At 36.9% G+C, this 12,862-nt stretch overlaps 1 protein-coding gene across 2 annotated transcripts in view; it reads right to left on the bottom strand.

Moving 5' to 3' along the window:
- The window catches only part of LOC126095301 (ubinuclein-2), a 381,847-nt gene that overhangs the window by 51,638 nt on the left and 317,347 nt on the right, over nt 1-12,862 (bottom strand). For both annotated transcript variants that reach the window (XM_049910091.1, XM_049910092.1), the window contains one exon: nt 2,391-2,576. In XM_049910091.1, coding sequence (XP_049766048.1) covers nt 2,391-2,576 — 186 coding nt within the window. The remainder of the gene's footprint in view (nt 1-2,390; nt 2,577-12,862) is intronic.

The following is a 12,862-nucleotide window of genomic DNA, read 5'->3' as shown; positions in this document are numbered from 1 at the left end:
TGTTCAAACCATCAACGTTCAATGTCAAATTATCTTCGATTTTCTAAATATTTTTAGTAATGTTCCGTTTTAATTCTAATTTATATCCTTTTTTTTTCAATTTTGCTTTCTAATCTCTCTAGTCTATCCAAACAGTTTTATGTTGTGGGTAACAGCAGCTGAAGCAATGCAAACCAGTTCATCAAACTGTCTATCCAGTTCCTTCTCATCCCGTATGGTAAGTCTCCCCTGACCCGCAGTTCTGGGCGAATTTCCGAAAATCTACTCCTTTTCCAAGTCCTCTTGATTCCTTTTCCTTACCCCTTCTTCCTTCCCTTTCAACCCTTCTGCCTGAAGAAGGAGCCACTGGCTCCGAAAGCATGCCAATCACAACAGTCTTTTATGTGTATGTTCTGTCGCTGCTTGGTGAGTAGATTTTTCATCTACCCAATGAAATAATTTTGTCTATCCAGTTTATAATTCAATCTTAAACACTTACACACGCATGAACATTCTAATTCTCATCGAATATGAATCTCTCATTTCTACAGGTAAATTTACTGTTACATATATTGTTTGTTAAATAATACGCTGTTTCCATGCCAATGGTTCTCCTTTAAGTATCGTACTTCTAGTCAATTTTATCATATGATTAAGTTTCATTTAACCCACAAATTTGCATCTAAGCAATCAAGACCTTAAAGGCAAGTGTCCACTAGCAAGTAATTTTCCGCAAGTTTACTTCTGCAAGTCACTTGGGCAAGCTTGTATCAGGAGCTTGCTGCAAGTACTTGCACTGTGTTTCCACCACAGTTGCGTTGTGAGACCGGCAAGTTGAAGTCTACAGTGTCATGTTACAAACAGAGCAGCTGCCACTGTCATTGTGTTATTTTTATTGAAGAAAAATCACAACGAAAAATAAAGTTAACAAAAGAGGATATGTTTGGGTGAAGAAATGGCTACAAGCTATCAAGAAACACTCTTAAATGAAATAAAATCAGATGACTACACTCAGATTAAAAACGTGCTGAAAATGTCAGATGCTAGTATTGAGCATCTCTTTTGTATATTACAAGCATATATTCAAAAACAGGACACAAAAATGCACCAAGCTATATCCCCAAAGACGACCTTTCAATTACTCTTCAATTTCTGCAAACAATATTTATTACTTTTATTACCCAAGCAATGCATTTATGTTTCTGATAATAATAATAATAATAATAATAATAATAATAATAATAATACAACACCTATGTTACCATTCTACTTTCACTTCTGGTGAAACAAAGTAACCGGTAAATTGATTTAACACTTTCTTGGCTGTGATGGCCGATTATACAAGCTGTGTTTTTAAAGTGAGTACCATTTTAAACTCCCTCACTGCAGTGGTTGGCATTTAGCGCAAACACACTGCCACTGCACTCTACTGGCAAGCTATAGACTTTATTACAGAGTGATTCAGCATGTTTATGTTTGTTTGTAAGTATTTGAAGGCCTTCTCCAATTGTGAAACCCACCAAATGTGAAACATGCACTGTGATTCATTTTTCTGAAATTCATTGACAGATTAGTGAAGTGTATGGAGAAAACATTATCAGTGATGGGGTGGTACAGAAATGGGTGAGAGCTTTTAAAGACGGCCACATGAATGTGAAGATAAACAAAATGGGCGACCTTAAGTCATTACTGACGATTTGGTCAACTTCCGTACAGCCCAGATCTAACGATCAGTGACTACCACATATTCGTGTGTTTGAAGAAGCATCTGGACGGTCACTGCTCTAATGATTGTCTAGTCGGGCGGCATATTTCTACAGAGGACAGTATGTAGAAGCTGGTTGTACGATGCGACAAGTGCCTTAATATTGGTGGGAATTACATAGAGAAGTAGAGTAAAGTACAGGCTTGAATGTAAAAATAAAATTGCAACATAAACTCAGCTCATTTTATTTTTATTTAAAAACAGTACTTAAGTAAGTACGCAGCTCTTAAAAGTTTAAGGGTTCCAACGGTACATTTGTTTCGGAATATCTGTCTTCGCACCATTTTCCAGCTGACTCTAATATTTTTGTACCAATATTGCACACATTGAATTTCTGCAAGTTTTTTTTTTTTAAATTTCAGCAACTGACAAGTTCTGCAAGTATTTGCAGCAAGATGCAAGAAATGGTTTCCATTAACTTGCAGAAACTACTTCTGCAAGCAGTGAAAGAACTTGCGGAAGTACTTTCTGCAAACGATTTGTAAAAGTTACTTGCTAGTGGACACACACATTACAACTGTTGAAGCAATGCTATCCTGATGACCCAACTAAAAGAAAAATTAGCAAGCAAGCAGGGGTAAGACTACTTATAAGACTGAATGGAGATGACCATTTGAAGTCCGTACATGCTGTAGTATATACTTACTGAGGACTGCTGTACACTTCCTTGCATTCTCGCTGGAGAATAGATATTTTCATCCACCCAGGAGGCCAAAGTGGTTTCACTTTCTCCTCCAAAAAATTACGAATGATCTCAGCTACACTTTCTTTACGTGGTTTCTGGAGCTCAATGCACTGCAGCTTAATGCGAACTACCTCACACAGATTGAACCTAGAAATAAATCATAATACATTATTTCAATTAGTCTACAAATTTATCAGTTTGCTTCTATTGGATGTTTCCATGAATTCTAATTACTATGTGATCAGGAAGGATGTTAACTCATCCATCCACCAAATAAGAATGATCACAAAAGTGCATAAGGAAATGCACATGAAAATAGAAAATGTGCCTGATAAGAGCCATATCCATCCAAACAAATTTCAGTCTTAACTGTCAAGCAGGCGTACCATTTTTCACAACACAAGTGGGCACACAACTTACTTCGTACCACATGTAAATCACAATTTAATCTAGTTTAATTAAACAAGGATAAAATAAATTTACATTACACGTACTAAGAGGCATTCTTTAGTTAAACAATAATAAAATAAAATGTTTCTCTATGTCTGTTGATGGATTCAAGTGTTTACCCCATAGTAATGATGTAATCGAAGTTTTGAACAGTGCAGTTTTGTCACATCCCTGCTAACTGCTTATTTGATTACTAATTATCTTTTAGATAACTGCCTCATTGTGGGATTGTGCTGCTAGCCTGGAATGTGGGTCATTCTGCTGTATGGATTTTAAATTTTTTCTCACCTAGCTTCCACTTTATTTTATATTATAGCTGCTCTTTTGGTATATGATAACACAACTTATTACTATGTTAGCTGAAGCAATAATGAAGGAATAGGTATGGGTTGACAATTGTAAAATGACAATGGAACAGTAAAAAGCAATGTCACTTTGGAAACCAATATTACTTTGGATTGGAGTACGTTAAACATAGACATGCCTGCTTGAGGGTTAACACCTGCTTTATCTCCATCGGCTGATGTATCTGCATTATATGGTGCTAGTAAAATACAGAGGAGCAGATATTGTAGCAGGTGAATACATTAGGATGATAAGAAAAGGAAGCCTATTTATATATGTATATAACAAAATTTGGGTGTGGAGTGTATGGTTATTCTCAAGGGAGGAAAACTGAGTGTGTTTCTCCTAGATAATAGAAATGCTCTGAATATTCCAAAAATATGAGAAACAAGATCTGTTTCTGCAGTTGTGTATCTGTTCAATCAGTTACCGAAACAAGAAGAACTGGAGGAGGTGAGAGATTCAACAGTATCAGACAGTGTAATTTGTGTTTCTGACTAAGATGTTTTCAATTCACTGCAAAAATTAGCCATAAATTAACTGAAACCTATTTTAAAATTTTTATTTTGAATATTTTTAATGTTCTCCCTCTTTCTTTATATTTTTACAACAGTAAATCTTCAACAACTGCTTCCTAGTACTATTTCTGCATGAAGAGAATTATTCACTGCTTTCCTCTCTTCCTGTGTGAACGAAATAATGTGACACTCTTTTCATTCTAAAGATTTCCAACAAGTTCACATGTACTACACATAGTAACGAATTTTGCACCCCTACAAACACCAGAGCCCAGTGTAAAGAATTTTTACCCATTTCAGATCGTAAAAATAGCTCTTCTGAAGCATTTTGTGCACAGAATCAATGTACCGACTTTTTACCTGTCCTATATTGTAATAACAACCCTGCAGGATCAAAATCTGAAAAAAATCTATATTTATAATCAGAATATTCAGCCTGTAAGAAGAAAATTTTTAAATTAGAATATTTCTGCTTAACTGTCATTAATAATGTAGATCTGATTTGTCTCACTGAGCACTGGCTCAAGATTGAAGAGCTATTAATATCTAAATTACCAAATTTTACAGTTCACAATTGCTATAGCTGGTTATGTAAACAGGGTGATGGTTGTCTAACAGTTGTAAAAAATGTGGTTAATTTTTGTAAATTAAATAAAAGCAATCATCTTAATGACAAGAAAACTTTGAACATTGTGTGCTTGAACTGACTCATAATACAGTAATCATTATTTGTGTATACAGATAGCCTGATTGCAGTCTTTCAAAGTTTTTATAAATTCTACAATGTGTCATGAATTAAATGTTAATTTTTCTACATTACATTTACTCTTTGTAAGCAACCTTATGGCTACATTTAACATGGAAAACATTGTCTATAATATCACTAGAATAATAACTATCTCCAATAGCACTGTTGATGCAGTTTTTATTACTACTTCTTTAACTCCATTATTAAATGTTAAGAATGTACCAAACGGGTTGTCTGATGACCACAGGATCTTGATAAAATTAGAGTTGTCCTGTTGTATCTCCTCTGGCAAGCCAAAAAGCTACAAACAGGTGCGTATTCAATGATCCCAAAAATTTAGAATTGTTTAGGTTTATATTATGCCATGAATCCTGGATGATGTGTTCAATGAGGATGATATTAATAAGAAGGTAAAGATATTTCCTGACACTGTGGCTTATTATTTTAATATTTCCATTGCCCATAAAAGACTATTAAACTCCAGAACAAATAAACTAGTTTATAAAGGGTGGATTACAAAGGTAATAATGACATCCTGTGGTACAAAAAGAAACAATATGCAATAAGGAAAGAAAGGAATGATCCCATTTTTATAAATCTATATTTTTTTAAATACAAACAGATACTTCGACAAGTTATAAGTAAGTGTAAGAAAATCACAAATAATAATTATATACCCTGAAGCGTCAAAGAGACTGGTATAGGCATGCGTACTCAAATACAGAGATATGTAAATGGGCAGAATACGGCGCTGTGCTCGGCAGCCATATGTGTGCAAGTTGCATTTGTGTGTGTTAGCCACCCAATTCTGACGAAGGCCTTACTGACTGAAAGCTATTATTTGTGACAAACGTTTTGTTGTGCCTGTGTGCAACTCAGTGTCTCCGCTATATGGTGAGTAGCACCTTTCCTTTTCACTATATTGTTACATTCCATCCTGGATTTTCCATTGTTTGCTATAGCAAATTTAAATTTACAAGTTTAATGGGATAGTATGCAACTGGTCCGAGTTGTGCTGTTATAATTTTGAGTTTAATTTTTAATTTTTAGTGTTGCTAACTTGCAGTTAACTAACTTTTTAACAGGGTATGTAGTCTGATAAACTGTGCTGCCCTCAATTATTAAGCTATCATCTCACATAAGCCAATCTGTTTTGTAGTGTTTTATAATTTATGATCTAAAATTTATATCACATATTGTAAATTGAATTTTCTTCTAAAAATTTAAGTTTGTCCACTATCCTTGTCTATCTTGTAAATGTAGGATTTGATGGATCAAATAAATATAAAACATCCACTATCTCAAATACAGGCACCACTGACAATGTGGACAGAAGCAGGTTTGGGTATAAGTTGGCAATGACAGTCCTTTGTGCAAACTAGTGGCAAATATTATTTGTAGTGTCTGCTTCACAACGTTGAAGGCTGTGGACAAATTATTGTTGTGCATTGGTCGATTAATAAAAACAATAAAACACACAGAGAAAGAGGTAGTAATACACTTTAGTAAAGAAAGACGATGTACTACAGGAGACATACTGAAGACTGCTGATTCTTCTAACTACACCAACATGTCATTCTCTAGCTCTAAATGGCTGTAAAGTATTTTATTACTACTTACATAAAAGAAAGTCACAAATTTCATGAAGTTAATTTCAGTAAATTAGCACCTGACACTTGTTTTTTGTGGCAACAGATTTATTTCAAGAGTGTTATGAAATCACAAAATAACAAAATAACAAAATCGAAATTTCGCGCCGTTATCCTGTAAGTTGGTAGGTAATCAGTGATATTCTTTTATTTTTCATATTCTCTTTGCAACACAGACAACATTTAATATTTTGCCAGCACATGATTAACATAAAAAGGTATTACTCAATCAAGAGTTCGGAGCATAACACAAAACTAAAATCATGAAAGATAACATGAAAATTTACAATTTAACAAAAATGTGTACATATATGCATAATTCACTGGACTGTCACTAATCCAGCCATTCTAGGGACATAAGGGTGCCGGATTATAGAGTGTCTGAAATTTATTTTATTCATTTATTTTGTTTTTTATTTATTTTGAAAACATAGGGTATATAATGTAATGTACTTTATTAAACCGAAGGATACAATTTTAAAACATAGATGATGCACTTTATTAAATCAAAAATACATTAATTTTCAAAGAAAACTAAGTCCTTGAGTGAATACTGTACATAATTGTACACTTGTATCACTCACTATGAAACATGTCCCTAATTTTTAACTGTCACAATGATGATACGCGACAGTGGCATGCTTTAACACACAACCGCTTTACAAGCATCACATCAGTACTGCATGTGTCTGGTTGTTGCATAATGTACTCCAGGAAGACCTTGGTAGCTTCAGCACCAGCAGTGTGAGAAATCTTCATGCTTTCTCCTCCTGTGTCCTCTTTTTCATTACGTTCACCAATACTTTCTTGCACACTTTTGATTATTTCTTAATTTGTTAAAGTTTGGTCCAGATCACAGTTTTCCTCATTCAGCCACTTCGTAACATCTTCATCATCAATTTCTTCTCCTCCTGGAATGTTGTGGAACATGTTAGTGTACAAAGTAATTGATAATTCCGAGTTGACTGGCTTATCACTGTCACTCACTACTGGATCCAACTCTGTATCAATGGATGACCACAATTTTCTCCAGCTCTTCATCGTGGTAGCACTCTCCACTTTATCCCATGCTTCGGCTGTTTGGAAAACAACATCACATACGTTAATTGCTTTCCACGCCTTCAGCATAGTCTCGATAGAGTCATTTTCACTTTCATTCTGCAAGGAGACGAGAAGTGAATGTCAATAATGACATTTAATTGATTCAAAAATTCCCTGGTCCATGGGCTGAATTAGGGCTGTCACATTGGGTGGGAGAAAGAGTGCTCGTATACCATCGCCCTTTAGAGAAACATCTGAAGGATGACTGGGAGCATTGTCAATTATAAGGATAGCTTTCAGTGGTAGCTGTTTCTTCTTCAGTTTTTTTCTCACTACTGGTACAAACATTTCATGGAACCATCGAGAGAATATTTGTCTGTCCATAAATGCTTTCTTCTGAGTGCAATACTGCAGTGGTAGAGTAATTATGTCAATGTGTTAAAAACAACGTGGATGTTGGGATTTTATGACTCCAATTTGCATTACAACATGCCATTAATGTTACGCACTGTTTCTGTTGCTTGTAACCACGAGCTACCTTCTTGTTCTTGGCAGCTAATGTTTTTGAAGGAAGCATATTGTAAAAGATTCCTGTTTCATCAGCATTATACAAGGCATCAGCAGTTAAATCTCCTTTCTCTATTATCTTCTGTATCTTGCTTACAAGCTCATCAGCATCCTTATTGTTAGCTGAGCGACTTTCCCCAGTGACTGTCAGCTGCCGAATGCCATGTTGTTTTTTCCAGTTTTATATCCAACCTTCGCTTGCTGCAAACAAGTTACTACTGCCAAGTTGTTTGTGAAATGCAGGTACTTTTTCCTTTATAATCAGCCACTGATTGGAATTCCTTTACTGCGTTGTTGTATGAATCATCTATAAACAGCTACATCCAGTTCTTCATTCTCACTCTTTCGCATAACCTTCCATTTTCCCAACTCACTATCCATTTGTGTTGAGTACTATTGAATATCATCATCTTTCTTTTTGATGTCGTAATAGTTGCTCGTTGAACACTGAACACAGCAGCAATGGCTTTCTGCGAAGAACTTTGATTTAACTTATCTAAAATCTCTGGCTTCTGCTCTAGGTCTAGTGTAACGTGTTTCCTTTCTGAAGACGTGATTCCAAACTGTAAAGAAAGCTACAATTTCAAATACAATATATAAAGCATTGTTGTGCACGACAAGTCATTGTGCACACGTTTTTTGGATGTGCACTGGATTACTCAGAGGCCGGAATACTGAGGGCTGGATTAGCGAGAGTCTAGTATATCACAATATGCCACAGTATCTTAATATTCCTAGTTATTCAGTAATGGTGGTTTCATCATACAACTTCTTAAGAATGCCACTAAAATTGTTAGCTCTTTTCATATTAAAATCTGCTGTTAAAAGCATATTTGATTTGTAGATTACAGTTAAGATTGGATCACAGAATGTGTAACTGATGAATCTCTTATCAAAAATTTGTGTGAACAAAGCATGTCGATAAGACATTAAAATTCAGCTTAGGAAACAATTCTCAAAATTTGATTTAATATTTGTTCCACATTGTTTTCTTCATTTGCTAATTGGGGGGAGGGTGTCTGATCAGCAGGTAAACTTTATTTGTCGTCTTATCTGAATATGAAATAATCAGTTAAAATGTGTCTTCATGAAACCTGAAAGCCACAAGCACCACATATTGGAGAGTTTTTGCTGCAGCAAGGAATTGTGCATTATATGATGATGATGATGATGATGATGATGATGATGATTGGTTCGTGGGGCGCTCAACTGCGCGGTTATCAGCGCCCGTACAAATTCCCAACTTTTTCTCAGTCCAATCTCGCCACGTGCATGAATGATGATGAAATAATGAGGACAACACAAACACCCAGTCATCTCGAGGCAGGTGAAAATCCCTGTGCATTATAGTGCTATACATTATACAAGGGAGGGTGAGTCAAATGAAAACATTAAATTTGTAATAACAAAATCGAAATTTCGTACCGTTATCCTGTAAGTTGGTAAGCCTGCTACAAACAGCACGCAGAATGGCCAGTAGGTGGCAGCATAGTGCACATGCACACAAACTGTCGCAGTATCAGTATAAAGATGGCCTCCCCACTTGCGACTTGCAGCAGGGAATAACAGCGTTCTGTTATTTGGTTTTTGTGTAGTGAAACCTATTGAAATTCATCGATGAATGAGGGTTCAATAAAGTGATGCATGTTTGTCACAGCAGCAAGTCTACGAATGGAGTAGGAAGTTCGCAAATGGTGTGACTTCAGTGGAAGATGCTCCTCGTCCAGCTCAGGCACAACGAATTGTGACTCCGCAGAGCATTGCAGCAGTTGAAGCCATAGTGAAGGAAAACCGCTGAGCGACACAATGACACTGCAGCATGTTTACAGATTAGTCATGCACATTGTGCATGATGTGCTCCAGTTTCACAAAGTGTCTGCAAGATGGGTGCCACGGCAGTTGACTACTGAAATGAGAGAACGACGTGTTGATGCTTGTGAAAAACTTTTTCGGCACTTTGAACGAGAAGGTGATGGCTTCCTTGCAAGAATAATTACTGGGGACGAAACCTGGGTTCACTTCCACCAACTGAAAACGAAGAAAGCGTGCAAGGAATGGCGCCATTCCTCATCACCAACACCAAAGAAGTTTTGAACAGAACCATCAGCAGGGAAGGTTATGCTGACACACTTTTGGGATGAAAAAGGCATCATTTTGGAGCATTACATGTCTAGAGGGACCACTCTCACCAGTGCATAATACACACATCTCCTAAAAAATCATCTTCGGCCTGCAATCAAATCAAAGCAACGTGGATTGCTGTCAGCAAGTGTCCTTTTGCAACATGACAAAGCAAGGCCCCACACTGCTCGTACAACAGTTGCAACAATCACAGACCTGCATTTTAAGTGTCTTCCTCATCCACCATACTCACCAGACCTTGCCCCAAGTGATTTCCACGTGTTTGGACCACTCAAAGACACAATGGGAGGAAAGAAGTTCCGTTCTGATAAAGAGGTACGCCACGCGGTGCATGAGTGGTTGTGTGATTACCAAAAGAATTTTTTACTAAAGGAATTTATACATTTTGTAAGGGCTGGAGGGCTTGCATTGAGCATGGGGGAGATTATGTTGAAGAGTGATACAGCTTTGTACCACTTCCGCACAATAAATAATAATTAAAAAAATATTTAAGGTTTTCATTTGACTCACCCTCATCCAATAAGGGCTGAGAAGTTTTCATTTAAGTGGCCAAAAGGAGGTACACCATAGTGGAGTTGTTGGCTTCACCAGCCGCAGTTTCTTGTTGCTTTCATTCAACCATGAATCTAGATTTAAAACTGTGAGGATAGCATCTTGGGCCACTGAATTTGTCCTATTTGCTTCCTTTCCTGTCACATCTATCAATTCACAGACCTTAATTCCCAGGTGCCACAGGACTCAAATGATACTCCTCAGTCTTTAAAGTAAAGAAGGGCAATCTGGACCTGTTTATATACTGGGCATTTGCCATGCAATTGGAATGAAGGATACTGTAGGTATTAGCTGTGCAGAATTTTCTTAGTATGAATATGTCTCACTTGCTTCAGTGACCACTAGACTGAATACAAATCAACATCAAAGGTTATAAATTACTCTGTTAAATGGATCTTTAAAGACATGCTAAAGGAAAACCTCAGAAAAACCAAAGGAATCCTCTTGCCTAGACATATCTTTACATACTTCTAAATAGCTTGTGGTGCTCATTTAAAATTTCATAAATATAGAGTTAAAAACAAAATCCCTCCTATAATTCATTAGGCCTAAAATTATCTTGGATCTCATCAGTCACCAGGGTGTGTGCGCTCCAACCCTGGATTAAAGGTCTTATTTGTCCCACATCAGGAAACTACAGAATGTGTTTAGCACAATATCAGAATTAGTTCACTCCTTGCGAACTATCTATGGAATTTGTTTCTATAGTAGGATTAACCACAGTTTGGAATGTTAGTTCTTCTGAAATGGACAAGAACCTCTTACGACTGAGGCACAAAGAGGAGTTGCTGCCGGAAAGGAAGTGACAGCAGCAGCAGCAACAGCAGCACTACAGCCATGTAAGGGACTAACTGTGCAAATACCTGAAAGCCCACCAAATCCCCTGATGGTGAATACTTTCGAAGTTTGTTATAGACTGAACCACACACAGTCCACACACAATTCAGCCAGCAATCACAACCTAGTTGCTTCATCAGACATCTGAACAAGACAGTTGAAAATGTTATTCACATTCAGAGATCTTGTCTTTAGATCCTCCAGATGTGGTAGCCACGATAGCTTGGAACAAAGCATGAGGTCCAAGAACATCACGATCTTTAAAGTTTTGAATGAGATGTTCCTCGTAATGAATACCACTGTCCTGTTAAAATCTCTCAGATGGAACTTCATCAACGATTTACGTAATAAGTGTTTGTACTGGCAGAACTACGTGAGTATCCACTGAAACCTATCTGAGACTGCCTGAGAATACTGCACCTCCAACACCTGCCTCCAGAACAGTCAGGCTGTTAGTGATGGATGGACAACAGCTGGACACAATGTATATTGGGAAGCAACTTCCTATTATCTAGAATTGAAGCAGTGTAACTGTTTACAATTCAATCCAAAATCTTTAAGTTTGATAAGGCGACACTACTGGGACATATGGGAAGAAGAGTAGGGTTTAGCAACCTTCGAATGACATGGACCTAAGAAACAGATTACAAATTCAGACAGAATAAGAACAGCTTAGGAAATTGGCACTATTCTTTTCGGATGAAAAATCCCACTATTTACCTCAAGCAACATGGAAAAATTACATCTGGATGGGTGGAGGAGGCCTACACTCCCCCTTCATTCAGAATGGAAGTCCAGCCTGCTACCCACTCCAACACCTCACCTGATATACTAATAGGACACGTTAACCTCTTTCTTGACCTGAGAGCTGAAATTGACCCTCCAGTGAGTTGAAAATTTAACTGTTTGTGCCGTATAAAGGGAAATGTGAGTGGGCTGCCTGAGGGACATTTATTGTGTCACTGAAGCAGCTTTCTCTTATAAAACTGACCAGTTTCTTGTTCCATTACCACATAACAGCACTTACCAGATATCTCACTCTATTGATGATTTAGAGACCAAAAAAAGTATCTCCTATTATTCATTCTTGGATATCTAATACTACATCTAATTACATCATGTTTAACTTTTCTCAAACTCTACTATCCTCTCTTTGGATACTAAGGTCAACAGTTTATTACATATAAATGGAGGAAGTAGAGGCTGCTGGGTTTATAAGGTTTACATTATTGCTGATTTGGTTACACTTCATGTTTCAAGGTGTGCTTTGCAAGGAGCCATATTCAGGGCAATGCTCTCAAAGTACTCCATAAACATGTTGACTGTAACTGAAGCTAATGGGCTTTCCACCATCAGGCCTTCTGTCTGGTTAAAATATTCTCCACCATACAAAAAAATATGGTGACCTCGGCGTATGCTTAAATAATCCACAACAGTGTCATCGAATAACTGAACATGCATGAATAATGAGGCTACATAAAAGCTGACAACCTCCTTGAAAATGCAGGCATTTAATTTTACTAATGAAGTCAATCATATTCTTGATATAGTGCATACAGTGACCAATGTGCAGAGTAATGAGGT

This window comes from Schistocerca cancellata, chromosome 8 (assembly GCF_023864275.1).
Source record: "Schistocerca cancellata isolate TAMUIC-IGC-003103 chromosome 8, iqSchCanc2.1, whole genome shotgun sequence".
NCBI classification, from domain to species: Eukaryota; Metazoa; Arthropoda; class Insecta; order Orthoptera; family Acrididae; genus Schistocerca; species Schistocerca cancellata.
The sequence above is the reverse complement of the archived record's forward strand: the minus strand, read 5'-3'. Positions and strand labels throughout refer to the sequence as shown.